We start from the raw sequence: 19,330 nt of genomic DNA, 5'->3' as shown, positions 1-19,330 counted from the left end.
GTCACTGCGGTATTTGTGCACTGATAAGTGATTATTCTGTCACATTCAGGTAATAATAGAATTATTTGAAATTGAGTGTTTTTTTTCCTAAATGATACAGATACAAAACGCCATTTGCTTTAGGACTTAATATCTTAGTTGTTCAGGCTGAAATGAATCAGCATTGGAGAAACAAGCAGCAGGCACAGCTTCTCCTGGATATGTTTTACTTTCAGAAAGCCGACCACTCAGCTGTCCAGAGAATTTGTTTACTTTATTCTTGGATGGTATGGTAATGAGTCTGCTCTGTGATTTAAACTGTTACTCTACTACATTACATTCCAGCTTTCACATACTTCTCTGAGAAGCACAGAGAGAAAAAGAGCAGGATGCAACTTTCCACTTGTTAAAAAAAAAAGATACATATTTTAAAGTATTTAGCATTAGTATTCTTTCCACACAAAATTTCTCCTCAGTGGTGCAACTAAAAATGCAACAGACAGCAGCTGTTTTCCAGCAGCAGTTTTCAGTCCACATCAGAGAAGACAACTTACCATATTTCAGTGCACTGACAGAGCAGAAATACAATGCAAGGTGACATAATCAATACAGATGGGAAGACTGTCACTAAGTCACCTGACATCAGATGTTTCTTAGGCCCCTTACAATATCCCATTGTCCTAACACAGTTCTGTATTATCTTCTACAAAGGATATACAAAGTTCTTACAGGGTGAATATAAGACTAAAAAAACATAAAGCAAAACATTAAATTATTATTATTAGTGACTTCTTTTCACGAAAACAAATTCAAGAAGAATCTATCATCTCCTATGAAATCCATGACAAACTATTTCAAAAAACACAATATAATCCCAAACAGAGACTAGCTTATTTTGGCTTGCAAGAGACATTTTCTCATCTATAGTGCCCTTATGCTTTTATAGAATCCCTAATTCTTTATTCCAGTGAGTCCATTCATTTGCACAGGAAAGGATTAAGGGAATGCTTATGGAAAGTAAAAAACAACAGTAGAAAAGTTACAGAAAGACACAGAAATGACAATGACAACTCCTACTTCTAAATATAAAACTGTTGGGAAAAAAAAAAAAAGAGAAAAATGAAGTGTCTGTTTATAAGTGCAGCCATTTAGAACCTGTATTTTGGTTCACAACAACACCACAGCGCTCTCTGCATACTGAAAATGAAGATAATGACTCTAAGCAGTTAAAAGGTAGGAAGTAAGCACAGTAGATTCTGTGTACTCTCCCTAATTAAACAAAATAACAAGTACGGTGAAAGACACAGCAAAATATAGGGCTCTGAGATAAAGAAAGGCATAGTCAGATAAAGCTAGATACTCCAAGGTCCCATTTGAAACCCAAGCAGGAACACGAGCTCCAGGACATAGAGACATTTCAGAAATGGGACAGAAAAAGGAGCATAAATACGTCACCTTCAGTAAAACAGGCAATAGGAACTGAACAGAATCCTATCTTCATATTCTAAATATATAGAAACTCTAATTCAGCATATTTACAATAATAAAGTTAAGACGAGAAGAGATTGTGCCTTTCAGAACCTCTGGTAGAAGCACAAGGTATCTGGAACAACCTTGCAGGGCTCAGCTAACTATTATTGGATGTTTGCCTTTGCAATACTCCACTGCAAGGATGCCTGCAGTGATATTGTCAGTGCTAATTAATGTCACAGTCAATGCCATCTCTGTTTAGAAAAAAAAAATCAAGGAAAGCAAACAAACACAAAGTGTCAAAAATCTATCAGTCAAGAAGATCATCTCAGGATATTTCACCATTTTTGTCTGCATGGCACTTTATAGGAGGAACTCTTATACATTCATGCTTGTTACAATAGGACAGAAAACGATAACAGAGAATGTTTTATTCTGATTGTGATTTAGAGAACACCAGATGTACAGACAGATACCCATCATAATGAGACTATCGCTATAGCAGAAGCTATTTACAACCTTAAATTATGATAAAGGCAATCAAAGACACTTTTGTTACATGGATTCCAAGTCCATTTCTTCTAAAATCATGAAGGTTTTAGAGCCTTACAAAGAAAGGCTTGCCAGAATCTCTTCAGGATTTTCAAAATAATTTATATCTTATCCTAGCTTAGCACTACTGTTACACTCCAAAATAAAAGCAATAGCCAATTTTCCTCATAAGGTACTTTAAGGGCCTTGCTTTTCTCCCTTACACTGGAGATTGTGTTAACTCTGTTTTACTAGTACGGCTTGCAACATCTGAAGAACAGCCTCCATTCCCCTCCGGTCACATCTGTTGTCTCAGCGTTGCCATCTTTGTTTCTATATGCTTCTTTTTCTGAATAGACCTCACCAATCCTCCTTGTGCATCTCTACACTCACTTACATATAACTCCAAATGGCACAACATAGCATTTTAACATATGACTCTAAATGGCACAACATAGCATTTCAACATATAACTCTAAATGGCACAACAAAACGTTTTAACATATAACTCTAAATGGCACAACGTAGCATTTTAGCAACTAGCCAAAGACTAACTGAAAAAAATGCAAACTGTTCAGTATTTTTGAAATTTGAATTACTGTGGATTTCATGAGAAAAACAGCAAGGTTACATCAGCATAAATGCCTGTGAAAAGATTGGAGTCATTAGGCATAAGGCAGAGCAACATCCAAAGCCAGTGAACCATGAGGGTCTCAACAGCTATTTATAGTATCCTCTACTTAAAATTTATGTAAGGATTTTCCCCAGGGCCTTCACAGTCCTACAGATTCAACATCAAGCAAAGTAATTATAGATTATTCTTACCCGATAACCTCTCCAGAATGCCTGAATTATTATGCTTGCTTCTTCTTCTGACAGGAAGAAAGACAGAGGCAATGGTTGCCTGGGACTAAATAAAAAATGAAATATTTTGTAAAAGACTGGCTTTCAGAAGTACTTTATTCTTCAGCAATATGCTTTATAAAAAGGGCTGCTCAGGAGCTTGAAACATACAATTTCTTATTGCTCTAAGATAAAAGGTGCAATTATTTCTCTTTTAAAATATAGTCTATGTATGCTACAATCACTTCTTCCTTAAAACAATAATAAATTAATGGCATATGAAGCTCAATAATCTTTCTTATTCTTCCCATGTGGATTCTGAATTGCTACTGTTAAGGGTAGGGTTTGGGCTTGCGGTGGGAGGGGAGCAAGAGATGGTGGTTTCTTTTGGAAGCATATTTTTAAATACATTGCAGTCCAGGCTAGAAGGTCTGACAGCTTACATTTTCCCTCCATTTAATCTCAGTTCTATTAGTCTCTGCCCTGGTAAGCTTCCTGTGCTCTCCGAGGCATTTCTCCTAGGGTTTATCTTCACTGAAGGAATATTTCCACGTAGAGCACAACCTCATGCTGCACTGACTGCACCATTTGGGCTGGCACACTCAGCTGCACTGCTCTCATCATCGTGTCACTCGGCCCTCAGCTTACATTTATTTCCACGGGAAAGAAAACAGACTACTTGGAAGAGTGGAAATAAGGCAAAAATGAAGAGAGTTCTCTCCAGTAAGTGAAACAGTGCTAGCTCTATGTGCATTAATTAGCATTTCTGCTGCTCATGGGAAATTGCATGTGCAGGAGAAGCAAAGCTTCCCGAGCTGCTTCGTATAATCAGACTTAAAAACACAAAGTTGGACTCTGCTGCTTTGGCGATAGGCTTTCATTCACTGTCCTATTTTTTATCTTTCTGGAAACCAAATCTTACAGCGCGAAATGCACAAAGACCTACATAAAAGAGACCTCTCTCACAGCAGTCATATCAAAGACACTGAAGTTTCCAAAGAACGAGTACATCTCTAAGGAACAGACTGAGATTGCCCCTGGCCTGCAAGGCCAACCATAGCATCCCATTGATTTCATTTCTAAATTATAAAAACGTCTCGTTTATAATCCAACACTACACTTAAGAAGCCAATATGAATTCAAGCAAGAAGTACAGGACTTCATTTTCAGTGTGACAGTCAGTGGCAAACATCAATCACTTCAGAAATATCAATCACTTTAGCGGGGCAGCTTTAGAGAACAAAAGTCATGGCACGTCCATTTCTGTCTAAGTGAATATACACAGTTGGCTTCGGGTCAAATAAAAATAGAGTCTGTGCAGAGGTAATCACCCATCAGCACTGAGCTGGGAAAGGGGGGAATATGTCATCTGTGGCAGAAGACAGCTGTATGACTCCAAGAAGATTAAAACTGACAGCAGAATGCACAGTAGCTATCTTCTGCTTATTTAGCCTTTGATTATGATTTAAATATCTACTTTAAAAAAAGTAAATGTAAGAAAAAAATTAACGGAGGGAAATTTTCACTATGCATCATTCAGGATTTGCTAATTGCACCCATGCAGGTAAGTGCAGCAGCCAGGGGTTTCTCTCCCTTTAGAAAGCTGTTCTCTTGAAATAATGAAGCAACCTTCCAAAGAGGCACCAGGTCCCTCCTCTGGAGGCCTGCAGGTTTCACGATGGCAGCCTCTGCCCACCAAACAGCCTGGGCCACTCCATCCTCCATCCAAATGTGAAGGCTGTTGTTCTTGAGTATTGTTATCATGTATGAACACAGGCAATGACAGAGTCACAGCACACTGCCCTGTTATTATAGTTAAAGGTGCTGCTCATCACACCGAAAAGTGCAAAGTTCAAATTATCAAGGAAAATTAAAGAGAAAACTTAATGCAAATTAAATATACACCAAATAGGGCTATTTTAGAGAGAGACAAGTGAAATAAAATAGTCTGCACAAAGCAAAGCCTGTAGAAAATGGGCACATTAAGGAAAGAAAGAAATCAGTCACCCATGGAAAATTACCCCTATTGGCCATCTGAGAACTGACAATGAAGTCAACTGTAAAGGCAGCTGAGACCAGCAGGCTTTTCTAATTAGAGTACTGGGGGTGGGTGAGGAGGAAAATAAATGCAAAATCAGTGAGTATATATGTACAAACAGATATCTGGCAGAAAGTAGATTTAGTAATCATTTGTAGATATATACATGATCTGTCCACTTCATTAAAGCAAAGATAAATGATTTGGTCTGTAGCTGCACACTTGTTTTAATACACACAGACATTAAATCAGGAAATGTGTCCTTCAGAACTGAATATCCAGTAAATACCTCTATACAGAAAATTAGGAAATGCAGATAGAACAACCCTTGTGAACAAGTGTTTATAAAAGACTTGCAATCCTTGCAATGTATGCATGCAAAGCTTAATCTTCAACAACCAGAAAAATATATGTAGTCATTGCTAACCTAGAACCATACACATACATTAACTTCCACCGAGTGTAAGCGTTGAAGATAAACTTGAAAAGTTATTCCATTCAGTTAACATCAGGCTTTTATAATACCAATATTTCTCAATGCAACTGAATGTTTATTATGATTATTGTTGTTTTTGTTTTCTACCTATTTCTTTCATAAATAGGCCTAAGACATTCCCACGACATTACCATAATGCTCAGAATAAAGATGCAGCCTATCTATGCTAGAAAAGCAAAGCCTAAGTGGGATTAGGGCATAGACACAAATCAAGCTCTTGACTTCTCCATGATTCAGTGTACACAGTTTCACTACATGTGGTTGAACATCTGGAAAATACTGACCGAAGACATGTTGCTTATTAGCACATTTAAAGAAGGAATGCCCTGAAGGAAAGCCAAGAAAGTCATAGTAAAGTATGGAATATGGAAACAAAGCAATTACAGATAAAACCAGATATGACAATAAAATACAGAGATTCAATCCCATTTTAAATGCTGAGTCCAGAAGGATATAACAATTATTTATGACCTATCCAGATCTTTCATTTCACAATAGTACTGCTTACTTCATAATCAATATTTGTTTAGAAATCTGTAATTGCAAGGTGTGTTCACATAGAATCACTTTTCAATACATTATTTGCGAAGGCCTAATTGCTCAGAGGATTGAAGACCAAGTGCGTATAAATTTAAGCAGGACTTTGACACGTCAGTGTCCTTGTGGAGCTGTCACTACATTATTTAGGAGCACAAGTCCCAGCAGAAGCTATGAGTCATTCAGGCTGTGATTCCACAGTGTATTTCTCTTGTTGGCAAAGCTGACTTAAGCAGTTCCTGCCACCACCTCTACATCTTACCGGCTCATTTGCTCTCCTCACCTTGGCCAGAGCCTTTCATTTTAATCTTTCATTTGTGCTGATGCAAAGGATTGTTTGACTCCCAAGTGAACAAGATTGGAGAAATTATCTACATTTTAAAGAGCTATACAAAACCCTCATATTTGGATACTTTTAACTCAGAGGGGGTTTCTGGTCAGAATAACCAAGCATCCTATCAAATAAGGTGCTACCATGTTGACTCGAAGCAGGTTGAGATGAAGAACAAGGGAGGGTAAGGAACAGTGTAGGTTAGCTTTACTTCTAGGAGGAATGTTTGTAAAACTGTGAACTTAGACATTTATTTTATGTATAGATATCCATCCCAACTGTTCAGTGGTATCAAAATTGCCTTACTGTCCACTGGCTCTTAGTATGTTTATGAAATTACTATGACAACATCACTGCAGTTCATACTTAGTTTACCAACTCAAAAATCACTGCCTTAATTAGGAATTTTGTTGGCAAGACCACCTAGTGATCTAGAGAACAAAAGTGTTAGAAGCGCCCCATCAGGCTTGAGCAACAGCAGCTGGGCAGTATGATACAGTAATGGGTACCTGAAGCTAGCACAGTTGAGATGAAATTGGTCGCTCTCCAACGGTTCCCATAGTGCAGAAGCTTTCTACGATATAACTGTCCTTAAGATAGCCTGAGTTAACTGTCCGTGCCTCACCAACTTGCTTCCAAAGACCAGAATACGCCATGGAGCTTTCCTCTTGCCGGGTCAGTGACTCAAGGCTCTAAGTCTCCCCAAAGGATCCCACACACGACATGAGTTCAAGAAAGCTCGACTTCATGTTACACAGCACAAAGACTCAAACATGTTTACAACGATGTTCATCTCCAGGTTTTCCCCAATGACCAATCTAGCCTCCCAGATCTGACCTTCACAACTCCTTTATCCTCTCACAGCCCACTGTACTTGTTTTCTTTTCTCATACAATGGTTACATTGTAAAACAAACCGCAACATCAAGAACAGAAACAAATGTTTCAAAACTGCTACATCGGTGGGTTCTGTGGGAATACCGAGGACGGGCCGGGGCTGCTGAAACAAGTGCTCATTGCTCAAAGGCAAAGTCATAAATATTGGAATAAATGCCTACTAGTGCCAAAGATTATTACAGATATTTTTAAAACAATTGCTTGCAGTTAGAGGAGGAACTTCTAGACTGCATTTCCTCAAAGTTTTCTGCTGTAGGGAGCAGCATTGTTTTAATTTCTATTTTAATTTTATTTTATTTTATTTAATTTTAATTTAATTATTCTATTTTAATTTAATTTTAATTTCTCCAATCTGGTTCACTTGGGAGTCAAACAATCCTTTGCATCAGCACAAATGAAAGATTAAAAAACATTGTTTTGCTCCTGAAAACAGTGATACTCACAATACCAGCAGGTTATCTGAATGTCCTGCCCTGTGGAACAACGGATGTTTGAGAACTCTAAACCAACTCATCTGTGAACAACCCCAGTACAAAAATACATTGTAAACAATGCACTACCAAGTTAGAAAGGATCACATAGTTCTTCACCGCACAAAGGAGAGGACATTTAGAGTGGAAAAAAATACAATACACTGAAGCTATATTTCATTTTTGTAATAACAGGAGGAAAAGTGCAATAACTTACTGGTCCTTTAGCCAGTCGTGAACAAAAGGGATGGACAAGAACTCGGTGAATGACTCATCTTTCCTCCTTGGGTTGTGGCTGATCAAAAAAAAACCAACAAAACACAATAAAACAAGAGAAAAGGAAAAGGAAAGCAATTCATATCAATGTAAAGTGCAGCTATTCCATTTGGAAATTAATGTCTTTGAGTCACTGGACATAAGGACATAACACTAAAAGTCATGATTAACTTACTTGTATAACCACTCCACTAGGAAATCACAGGCAATAAATTTGGTCCTTTTTCTCTAAAGATAGAAGATAGTTTAAAATTATTTATTATCTTTGGATTAGCCACATATTTTTACTAGCAGAGAGGAACAGATGCCAAACTCACTGTTTTTATTAAATAAAATATGTGCATTCACTATATAATGCAAAGAAGCCTATTACAAATGAAATGTTTAAGTTGTTCTATACTTTCCAAATAGGATCTTGCAGATTGCTTTCTTACACAGATGACGACTTTCCTTTCCTGCATTTCCCTTCTGATTCTGTAATTCTTCCTTTCCAGACAGGTGTCTTTTCTGATCTCTTCCTTGAGTTCCTCTGTTGTCCCCATGACCCAGACTCCCTTACCCCATTTTCTTCTTCGAACCCTTTAACACGTGAAGACCTTTAGTCCCCTCATCAACAATCCACTCTTTGCTCTCCCTCACCATTCCCCCTGTATTCCCCAGGCTCACACAGCAGTGCCTGCCATCATTTCAACTATTCCTCTCTTTTTTACACTGCTTCTTCCATTTATCTTCCACTGGTTTATTCTATTAGGGCTGCCCTTGGTAAAGGGGCTTTAATGACTCATGTCTAGCCAGAATTCAAATCCCACACTCTGTTCTCATCCTTTACAATTTCAGTTACCTTAATCACAATTAATCATGTTCCTCTCCTGTTCTGTCATAAATTCCATGAATCTTTTTACTCTTTGTTCTCTTCCTATTTTTGAAGCTATTTCTGCTGTGTTTATCACAGAACCTTTCTCCCTGTCCTCACCTTTCTCTGAACTTCCTAAGGGTTCTGTATTTTTATCCTAAAAATCAGTACCAGCCATTGCAATAACCACTTTAATGCAAGATACTTTTTTTTTTTCCTTCAAATTCATACAGAACGACGTATTTCTTATAAAACAACAGTACTATTCGAAATTATGCATTGAAGTCAGAAAAGGAAACAGAGTGTCCAAACACCAGGTGAGTAATGGAAAAGAACACAAATATTCATTCATATGGCCAGGAGCAAGAGCTATTATTTTACTAGCTATTGTTCAAAACGAGAAGGAAATGATGCCAGAAAGGAAAATGATCATCTGGCACAAGCTTCATTTCCTAAATTTCCTTCCTCAACATCAGGATTTCTCCATATAACCACAAAAACGGCTGTGCTGATTTTTATGATGTTTCAAGATATTAGAAAATAATCGCTTGAAATTGGCTTTTTTCTTTTTTTCTTTTTCTTTTTTTTTTTTTTTTTTTTTTTTTTTAAGTTTTCTATAAAGCAATGCACAGAAACATAGAGAAAACCATTCTGAGGACAGATGGAAATTCTACCTTTCTTAGGATGTCGGACCAGCAAAAATAAGTGAGTAATGAATTGAACTGTATTAAGTAAAGGTCAGGCTCTTTATGTCTCTGAAACGAGTGATGCGTAGCAATCTGAAAGGAAGCACGTTTCTATGAAATACAACACAACTTTGGCTAGATGCAACTGAATATGTAAGGAGAACTGGGTGTGAATAGACATTGGCACGATGGCCAAGTGTGTGTAGTATGGAATCTGTTCTGGATTACCAGACAAAAAATCATCCCAAGCAACCTAGATCCAAAACAACTCACAATACATTATTTCATACTACTGTCATCAGTTTTCATGTAAACAAATAAAGAAGCACAACCTGTGAAATAAAAGGCTGTAACTTCCTGACAGCGATCTGAACTGAAATCTAAGAACTAACCTCAAAGCACTTTTCCTTCTTTGCTTGATGCAGGAGTTCAGTCATTCCGGGTAAGAGGACTGGAAATATGTAGTACTCCAAATATTCTTCAGGAGAACCTGCACAGAACAGTACAGCTTTCACTTACGGACAAGCACTTGAATTTCACAAGTGGCAGATAACAAATGAAGTCATTTTATCAGTATCACTGCAGCTTGAACCACGTACAGATTCTCTAAACTTTTCTACAGCCATTTCCATTCCTTCAGACAAGATTACATAAACTTGAGTAAATTTCAAACTGAAGGTGCATCAACGCTGCACACTGCAGTCAGGCCAGAGTAAAACTCAGACACCAGAAGCAGTTTAGCATGAGGAAATGAGGAGCAATGTGGACTGATTTACCCTGACAGGAAGAACAGCGAACGTGCCTGCATTGCACTCAGGGCTCTTAAAGCCAGACCTCTTTTGGTATCTGCACTTGTGCTCTTAACAGTCTGCTTTAATAGATAAAACTGACTTTCTAGGCAAATGGGGGAAAAAAGTTGTATTTTAGTGGTGCTGTGATTTCTCTCCCAACTACTTCCTACTCACCAGGTCCTTCTGAATCTGAACATTAATCCACACACCTTGAAAGGACTGTCTGGATTGGCATCTCTCTTGTTTATGTTTCCACTGACAGTACATTGAGCTCTACTTACCCTGTTTCCTGTGTGCTCATGCTCTGAATTCCACATGTGAATTCTATTCTGTGATGAACTGCAGCTAATGACAAACCCCTGCCAAACTCAAGAGAAATGTTCGCATCAGGGTTCAAGTTAATATACCCCTACTTACATGTTTTTGGATCAGGCGCTTGTGGAAGGGGGGCTGCCTTGGGTGTGGGAAGGAACTGTTGGACAACTGCATCAGCTGCAGGAGATGGGTAAAATTGTTCTGTACACAATGGCTGCAACATTCCTGCTTCCAAACTCACCTGTTTAAAACAAGCGTAACCTACATTAACATCCCAACCAAACTGAAAGAAATGTAGGAACCAATTCAGCAGAAAACACTTTAAAAAGGCCACTCACTTAAAAGAAGAAAAGAAAAAAAGAAATTCCAATTTTCTAAAATAAATATTCAATTATTTCCGTATTTTCTGCACACTTAAAAAGCCCAAACAATTTCATTTTGAATATTTTGCAGTTTCCCCTGCAAACATGAAAACATTCAAAGACAGGAGAAGGCACGTGATTGGTTTTAGAAGGCGGTGAAAATGATACCAGCTCAATAGTTTCCTCTGAAATTCATCCGGATTTATGAGTTGCTGAAGAGCAAGCTGTGGGCCCAGGGCATCTCATGTACAATATACTGCCAGACAGGGACATATATGTGAAACCAGATGTGAAACTGCGGTGTAACTCCTTGGCGGTGCTCGCTCCCCGTTTCACACATCACTGCTGGGTCTGCCTGCACCAGCAGCAGGAGATCCCTGCACATTTCTGTCTCCTGCCTGCAAAGCCGACAGCTGCAGACAGAAGGCAGCAGGCCGTGCTCCAAACACAGCTGCCATCTAATTTTAGGACAGCACTCCCCAAGTTGCTTTAGACAGAAGCCATGATTTGAAATATTGCATTCATCAGTTCACAAAAATTATCTACAAAAGGTAGTTCTGTTTTCATTCTATGAATGACTCTGCTCTGTGGTACCTCGTTTTCCTATTCTGTTATTTACAACATGACACCTTATGAAGATTTTTAATTTGAACTATACTTACAGATTCCCACAGCGATTCAGGGATGTCTGGAAACAGACGCTGTTCTGCTTCGCACTCTAAAAGTAAAAAGAAATACAACATTTACATGAAAGATTTTAAAACCGTTTTTATTCTGACCAGCCATTACTTTCTAAAGTCTGTACTCTGGTTTGAAACAACCAAGTCAGCAGACAACAAGTGTTAGTTTAATACAGGACCTGCTGTGCTAAGAAAAGGCAACATTTTGAAGTCTCTCGTCCTGCCAAGTTCAAGGTTTTCAGCTATAAAACATCCCCTTATTGGGAAAAAGATTTCTGACCAAAAAATAATCATCATCTAAAACATTTTAATGCAGATGCTCACACGTTATCAACCATTGGTTCCATTGGTATAAAGCGTCGCTTTTCAACTTCCCCTACGCTCCCCTAAGAGCAATCAAGTCCCCGGGACATCGCTAAGACCTATTTTCTCTGCTTCCAAAAACACCAGTGCAGGGGTAGAATGTGACCCACTGAAATTAGAGCAAATCCAGGTAAGAAAAATAACCAAGGACAATGAATCTCATAGCAATGCCAAACCCTCACACAACACAAAGGGCTCTGAGAGACTCGGGGTCAGAGCTCCTCCGTTATGGGATCTAGAATCACAGAACGGCCTGGGCTGCAAAGGACCACAATGCTCATCCAGCTCCAACCCCCTGCTGTGTGCAGGTCACCAACCAGCAGCTGCCCAGAGCCACATCCAGCCTGGCCTTGAATGCCTGCAGGGATGGGGCATCCACAGCCTCCTTGGGCAACATGTTCAGTGCGTCACCACCCTCTGGGGGAAAAACTTCCTCCTAAGATCCAACCTGAACCTCCCGATCTCAGTTTAAAGCTCTGATTTACCGCATCGCTCCCCCGCTGTGGGCTGTACCGCACTGCTCATCTTATGGGACGTACCGCATCACCCCGTGTGCGGGGCAGGAGCCTCAGGGGTCAGACTGTAACAAACAGCTTCACTCCCACATTCGCAATGGCCGCCCGCACACGCAGTACAACCTCGGGGCGTTACAAAGCAGCACATGGAAAACACGCCGGGCTGCGCAGAACCGCAGGGTGCGGAACGCGGCTCCCCGAGCAGCCGCGGCATTGCTGGGGAACGAGCGGGGCCGTCGCCATCCCTCGGAGCCCGACACCGCCCCGAGCTCCCGAGGCTCCTCACCGCCCCGCGGCCGAGCGGCGCCGCGCCCGCCTCCCAGTGCCCACCCCGCGCTTCCCCCCACGGCTGCGAGGCAGAATGGCGCAGGCAGCCGGAAGGATGTTGGTGCCCGGCCGTAAGGGGGCCGTAGAAAGGCCGCTCAGCGCCTCGGCACCGGGCGGGCCCACCTGCGCACAGCCGCTCCCACGTGCTCGGCCGCGGCCCGCCCGCCGCCATGTTGCATCGCGTCGCCACGGCAACGGTAACGCCAACCTCGGGGCGGGGCGACGGAAGCGGGGCCGATTTCCTTCCGGGGTGGCGCTGCGCACGTGGGCCCGGCAGGTAAGGGGCGGCTGATCCGCGGGGGGTCGTGGGAACGGATCTGTGTGCGTCCGAGGGGGAGGCGGCGGCCCGGCGCTGAGTCCCACTCCTGTGTATCCAGTCCCACTCCTGCGTGTCCCGCCCGGAGCAGCGCCTCATCCTCATCTGTAGCTGAGGGACAGGACGAGAGGAAGGCCCGGGCAGCTCGTTCCTCGGCGCCCTGCCGGAGGCTCTTTGTGCGTTCATGTCGGTTACAAGATGAGCTGCAATAGGCACCGGGGGTTCCTCAGCAAAAGGGGGAGCGGTTCAGGAGCCCCGCGGGCCGCTGTTGTCACCCCTCATTGGCTGCATCCCCAAAGGGGCGGCGGGACGCACTGGGTCTGACGTGCCTTGGAGGGGTCCGGTGGTGTTACCTGGATGAAGGGACACAAAGCCAGCGTGCCGAAGCACGACCCCTTATTTGGGAATCCACCTGGGCTGTACTGTATATACAGTGCATGTCTTGCTAGGAAGGATTTGGGGAGGATAGATGTGTCTGTGACAGTGTCATGCTCTGGAGCTCTCAGACAGAAAGAATAAGGCCGTTCCTAAACCAATAACTGCAGCTCAGTGCAGTGTCTGCTTCTGGCTCCTCATCTCTGAAAATCCAAGGTCTCTGATGCTGCTTTCCCCAGTTTTGCAGTCAGGGATGTGGAGATGTGGACGGGTTTCAAAGGGAGCACCAGATAGGCCAGAACTTGCAGTATCTTGTTGAAGCTGCACAATAACGTTTGCATTTCTTTCTTTCTTTTTAGAATGACAGTCAATAAAAAGCGAAAACAAACTCATGAGAAACCTGCACAGAAAGAGAAAAAAGTGGGAAGCGCTGGGAGCCAAATTGTCATTAAAACTGGGAAAAGAATTCAGGCTGCCACTGAAGCAGAGGATGACGACTGCTTTGAAACAAAGACAAAGGTATGGAAGAAGGAAAGTGTGACAGAAGATGAATATTCAGACCAATTAAATCTGAAGAAGAAGAAGAACAAAAAGAGGAAGGTGAGCTTTGAATTCCCACAAGAAGCACGTTCCGACTTTGTGTGTATCGAAGGCCATCAGGGTTTAGAACTAGAAGAATCAGAAGAATGTTCAAAGGGTAAAGTGGCCAAAAAGAAGAGAAAAAAAGACCGAGCTCATGTCTCCTTATCTCTGGAGAGTAAACAAGACAGTGACGCGGGGCTTTCAAATCGTTATTTAGATGATACTCAGGAAAATAAATTTGCTTTTACAAAAAGCGGGAGAAATGACACTTTGAATCTGAAACCGGATGGTGAAGTAACTAAGAAAAAAAAGAAGGAGAGCTTTTCTTTAGAGTTTGCAGACATCCAGAACACTGAATATAAACAGTCTCGAAAAGGTTGCAAAAAAACAGATGTGCACACTTCAGAAGGAAGATCCATTGCTGGTGAAAGTCATGGAACAGATACTATCCATAACGATGGGAAGAGCTGCATGAAAAGAAAGAAGAGGAAGAAAAATAAGTCTGACTCCTTTTTGCCATTAGCAGATAATCAGAACAACATCTCTGCGGTTCGTTATAGTCCCACTGCAATAAGTGACTTTGGAGAAAGGCACAGAAAGAAAATCAGATTGACAGATAAAGGGGAAAGCGACACTGCTGAGAACCCAGAATGCATTAGAGAGACGAAGAAGAAGAAAAGCAAAGATTTTTCCTCCTTAAAGTGTAAAGATGGTCATTGCTACAGTCAGAGAGTTCTTGATGAGCATCTCCCTGCATCACAGGAAGTCGAATCTGAGGAAGAAGAGCTGCCTGGAAGAAAACTCGGGAAGAAAAGCAAGAAGAAAAAGAAAAGGAAGATTCAAAAAGATAAGGAAACAACTTTTTCAAATGTTTCTTTAAGCAATGATGGTGCATCTGAAAGCCAAAACGTAACACCCCTAGAAATCAACAGAAAGAACAAAGGGAGGAAAATGAAGCCAGCTGAATGTGTCACAGGGGACATGGCAGGTGATGCGGTGTTATGCAATTCCAATCATATGCTCTCTGACAAAAAAAGGACAAAAGTTGCAGAGGACTCTGCTGAAGAGTCAAGATCAAACGCAAGTGTCAAAAAGAAAAGGAACAAAATAGAAGACAGGGGAGAGAAGATGTTGGTAAGTTGTTAAGGTGCCCTTCATCCTTGGAGCTGAAGGCCTCTTAGCCCATCCATACCCTGTTTTGTAGCCTCTTCTGCCCATTCAGACCCTTAGGTTACACTTGCTTAAGTCAGTAAGGGGACTTCTCTGGGTTTTAAGAAAGAGACACAGGAGGAGAGAGAGAAAATCCCTCCAAAGAAAGGCACAGGTTTAGCTGGAATTTCCAGCTTTGATCTGACTGTTTCTTCTGACCCCCAGTAATACTGCTCATTGCTCATTGCTTGGTGATTTCACTGCTTACTCCTGTGTAAATTAACTAAGAAAAATGAATAATAATAATCATGTGAGTTTTTCCCTGTTTTACAGGAAGATGTGGATGATGTAATTATTGTTCAGGAAAAAAAAGGAAACCGTGATGAAATTAAAATAGACAAGGTATGCTTTATCTCAGTTAAGCATGATTTAAAGCAAGTGAGCTTTTAGGGTGTACACAGAATTCGTACCAAAAATAATGCCTTCTGCTGGTCTATGCCAGTATTCCCTTGAGCAGAACTCTGCTGAAGGTTTGCTTTGGCTCTCATGGGTTAAGTGAAAAACGTACAGCTCCACTCAATGTCAGATTCTTCTAAGTAGCTTATTCAGTTAAATAAAGGTTCCTTTGCCTCTCATCACTGCTGGCAGTTTCAGCATAGCAGTTACCTGCAATTAGAAGATTAAACATATCTGATACTACAGAATGTTCAGTGAAAATAGCACTAGAAAATGCAGAGCTCTTAAGGGGAGCGTGTGAGATCACATGCACCTTTCTTAATTATCCTGGTAAAATACTGAAGACAAATAATCATCTTAATCTTCCCTCATCTTCTTACTGTGAATTAAATTACCTGTTGTTTAACACAGAGGACAGTGGCTGTGTTGCTTTTCTCTGTATGCTAGGTGAGGCGGCAGGCTCTGCAAGAAGAGATCGATAGAGAATCTGGAAAAACTAACATTTTCAGTCCCAAAGAGAATACGGTACGTATGAATGCAGACTGCAGCTATCTAATAGTCTCTAAAGGGAAAATTACTTCTTTGGCAGCGGATCCCAGTTCTTTGGTGTTGATCTGTCATCGTTTATTAACACATAGAAGAATAAAAGCTATGAAAACTAATTGGTGGGCTTCAAAAGGGGAGAGCTAGAAATCCTGCAGCAAAAGCTATGGCCAGTGCTTGCCAGCAGTTCACTTCAAAAAAAAAAAACAACAAAAACTGGGCTTGACAAGCCATAATTATTTCTGCATCTGTGCAGATATCCGTCTCCTGTTCCAAAAGGAAGACTTATTCATCATATGTGTGTGCAGAGCTCATACGGCTCCTTGTCCTTTTTTAAAAGCATTATGGATAAGTTTTTTCTAGCATCAGTATTCTGGCCTGTGATATCAGAGGATACTCCAGCTCTGCATTTTTATGACCTAAAACACAGCTTGCCTTCCATATGGCATAGCATGCTGCGTGTCATGTTGGCTGTGTGGTGAAGAACGACTGTTTCATGTAAGCTACAACTGTTTAGTTGGAAGGATTTCAGGCTCACGTGAACATTCTACTAAATTCACATTTTTCCTGTGAAGTAGCGGGATGAGGCCGCTCTTGTTACTTAAAGCACATGAACTTGGTGGAATACTGCCTCTAAAACTAATAGAACAAAATACTGGGGAGACAAAAGCTGCCTAACCAAGGAAAATAAATAAAATAAAAATAAAATAAAAAATAAAAAAAAAATAAAAAATAAAAAATAAAAAAAAATAAAATAAATAAAATAAATAAAAATAAAATAAAAATAAAATAAAATAAAATAAAAAGCTGTAAGAGGCAACAGGGTGAAAGGAAGGTTGAGTCTTAGAACTGGCTCAGAGTAAGAAATACCTGCACAGGGTCTGGCGCTCTGAGCAGAGAGCAGGAAAGTCAATATTTGTAAAGACTGATGATTCTGAAAGTGCATTGAATGCTGTGTCCAGGTGTTCATCTTGTTCTGTATGTTTCACAGGATACAAAGTTTGGCCAGTGGAGTACAGCTGCTTTTCAGAGTTCTGAGCGAGGAATGAAGTTTCTTCGACTGATGGGTGGTTTCAAAAAGGGCTCTGTGCCTGCGGAAGGTCTCTCTGTGACTACAAACAAAGCGAACATGGCCCTGAACAGGGAAGGGGAGGAGAAGTTACAGCAGTCTCTGAAGATGGAATTTGATAAAGCAATGGACTTGAAGCAACACAAAAGAATTGGTCTTGGATTTCATCCTGCTGCCAACAAGAAAGTGTACATAGACAAATATGCATCTAGATCTATAAAATTTGAAGATTAAAACTGAAGTAATAGAAGGAACGAAAACAGGGAAATTTATTTTTGCTTTCCACTTGTTTTTACTTGAAATAAAATACGAAGTGTTTGACAAATTGCACTCGTGAGGCATTTTTAGTACAAGTTTTCAGCTGAATATTCTAGTTTACATGGAGCTGTGTCCTTTCTTGGACACAAATGGAGCTGAGAACAGTAAGTTCTCAGACCCTTCCAGCACACTGCACAGTCAAGAGAAAGTTTCCCTTAAAGACTGAAGAAATGTGGGACAGTGCCTGCAAGAAGGGAAAAATTGCTAATTTTTTTTTAAACAGATTCCACGAGCTTATTTTTAGCTACATCTTCGTGATTCAAAAGGATTTTGCTACTCTGTAAAATCTTCATGTTTTTACACTCAGTGATGCAAACTGATGGTGTTTTACTTGTTAGAAATATTACTGGGTTGCCTACAGATTTGATGAGGGGAGCCTTTACCATGAAAGCGGTTCTTGAATATCAGCATCTTCATTATAATAAATACTCTCGAACCTCCTGTTTCAACATGCAGGTTGATTTTCAAGGAGCAGCTGTTACCTGTAAATGAAGGATGTTTAAAGTTTGCTCCTGGTAACTAATCAGAGCTTTCTGGATATCACTGAGCTATTCTTGCTAATAAAGGTTTTCAGTTGTTTTACCGATACTTTTCTCATGGCAGTCTTGCATCAATAAATAAAACGAAATTATACTGTGCACAAAAGATGACGGGCAAAAATGGGTGTCTGTATGGGGAAAGGAATGGTTGGCTGGGCTGTTTCAAGCATGCTGCAAGTTTCCATTTTACAAAACCTGGACCAGCTCCACGCTGGGTTTGTAGCTGCACATTTACCCCCACAGGACAATTTCTGCCATACTGCAGCTGCTCTCGGTGACCTACTTGGCTGGTTAGGAAGCTCAGTTCAATCCCACTTACCCAGTTTCCAAGTCTAACAGAAAGAATCTCCCACGTGCTGCCAAGAGTTGTTTTGTGCAGCTGCAGCAAAAAGGGAAGCTAAATCATAGTGTGACATAACATACATGTAAATACAGCTATCCCACTATTTGTGTAGGCTATACAGAATTATCTAAAGGAAGAATAATTAAACTGGGTACTGAAGGTTGGAAAGGTTCTGTGCCAAGTTGATGCTACTTAATAATTCTCTTGTATTCCTTCAGTTTTACTCTACATATATGTATATGCAGTCTGTATAAGGCTGTTACCAAAAGGTCCTTGTTCAATTCCTTCTATCCACAAGACAAAATAAGTATTTTATATATGTACTCCAGAAATTGCTACAGAGATGAAAAACATACAGCAAGAATGGTTTAGTAATTTGGGTGGTACTTACCAGCCTACTTAGTCTGAATATACAGTTCTACCAAAACCAATGATATGTTTAGCTGCTGTTAAGCACTCGACAGCCATTCATTCACTTCCCCCAGCTCCCAGTGGGGTGGGGGAGAGAATCACAATAAAAAAATCAACCCACAAAGTAGAATTTGAGGGTTAAAATAAAAATATTTTCTAAAACAGAAGGAGGAAAAAAAAGAACAGTTTGATATGTATATATATGATACATACACACAGACAAATGAAGCAGTGCACAAAGCAGTAGCTCACCACCTGCTGACCGATGCCCAGCCAGTCCTCAAGCAGCAGCTGCCCACCCTGACCAACTCCCTGTTTCCAAGCTGCTTCTGCACGATGCCATATGGTACAGAACATCCCTTTGGCCAGTTGAGGGCAGCTGTTCTGGTTCTGTTCCCTCCCAGCTCCTTGTGCCCCCCCAGCCCCTTCAGCAGCAGGAGAAGCCAAGAAACTGTGACGTCCTTGACTCT

General features: G+C 40.8%; 2 protein-coding genes across 6 annotated transcripts in view; one reads left to right on the top strand and one right to left on the bottom strand.

The window, feature by feature from the left end:
• The window catches only part of IQCK (IQ motif containing K), a 41,824-nt gene extending 28,857 nt beyond the window's left edge, over positions 1-12,967 (bottom strand). For 3 of the 4 annotated variants that reach the window (XR_011905318.1, XR_011905319.1, XM_072349631.1), the window contains exons 1-7: positions 12,883-12,967; positions 11,537-11,592; positions 10,615-10,753; positions 9,799-9,896; positions 8,043-8,095; positions 7,809-7,886; positions 2,806-2,890 (exon numbers count right to left, since the gene is read on the bottom strand). Coding sequence is in view for 2 of the 4 variants with exons in the window: in XM_072349631.1 (XP_072205732.1) it covers positions 2,806-2,890; positions 7,809-7,886; positions 8,043-8,095; positions 9,799-9,896; positions 10,615-10,753; positions 11,537-11,592; positions 12,883-12,931 (558 nt within the window). In the remaining 2 variants the exon portion in view is untranslated. Of the gene's footprint in view, positions 1-2,805; positions 2,891-7,808; positions 7,887-8,042; positions 8,096-9,798; positions 9,897-10,614; positions 10,754-11,536; positions 11,593-12,456; positions 12,811-12,882 lie in introns of those variants that run through there. The other variant, XM_072349632.1, reaches the window with a different exon arrangement.
• A 1-nt stretch (position 12,968) lies between these two features.
• Positions 12,969-18,984, top strand: KNOP1 (lysine rich nucleolar protein 1). 2 transcript variants are annotated; one of them, XM_072349619.1, is made up of 5 exons: positions 12,969-13,036; positions 13,810-15,166; positions 15,515-15,583; positions 16,085-16,162; positions 17,172-18,984. In XM_072349619.1, the coding sequence occupies exons 2-5, from the start codon at positions 13,811-13,813 to the stop codon at positions 17,481-17,483; spliced, it is 1,815 nt and encodes a 604-aa protein (XP_072205720.1). In that variant the 5' UTR covers positions 12,969-13,036; position 13,810; the 3' UTR covers positions 17,484-18,984. The 2 variants fall into 2 exon arrangements, with proteins under 2 accessions (XP_072205720.1, XP_072205722.1); XM_072349621.1 differs by having other exon boundaries at positions 13,032-13,251.
• Positions 18,985-19,330: the final 346 nt, after the last annotated feature.

The sequence above is a fragment of the Excalfactoria chinensis genome, chromosome 14 (genome assembly GCF_039878825.1).
Source record: "Excalfactoria chinensis isolate bCotChi1 chromosome 14, bCotChi1.hap2, whole genome shotgun sequence".
In the NCBI taxonomy this organism is placed as follows: domain Eukaryota; kingdom Metazoa; phylum Chordata; class Aves; order Galliformes; family Phasianidae; genus Excalfactoria; species Excalfactoria chinensis.
The sequence above is the reverse complement of the archived record's forward strand: the minus strand, read 5'-3'. Positions and strand labels throughout refer to the sequence as shown.

Coding starts and splice junctions, on each gene's coding strand:
- KNOP1 (XM_072349619.1), top strand. CDS start 13,811: ATGACAGTCAATAAAAAGCGAAAACAAACTCATGAGAAACCTGCACAG. Junction 15,167..15,514: donor ACAGGGGAGAGAAGATGTTG/GTAAGTTGTTAA, acceptor CCTGTTTTACAG/GAAGATGTGGATGATGTAAT. Junction 16,163..17,171: donor TCAGTCCCAAAGAGAATACG/GTACGTATGAAT, acceptor TATGTTTCACAG/GATACAAAGTTTGGCCAGTG.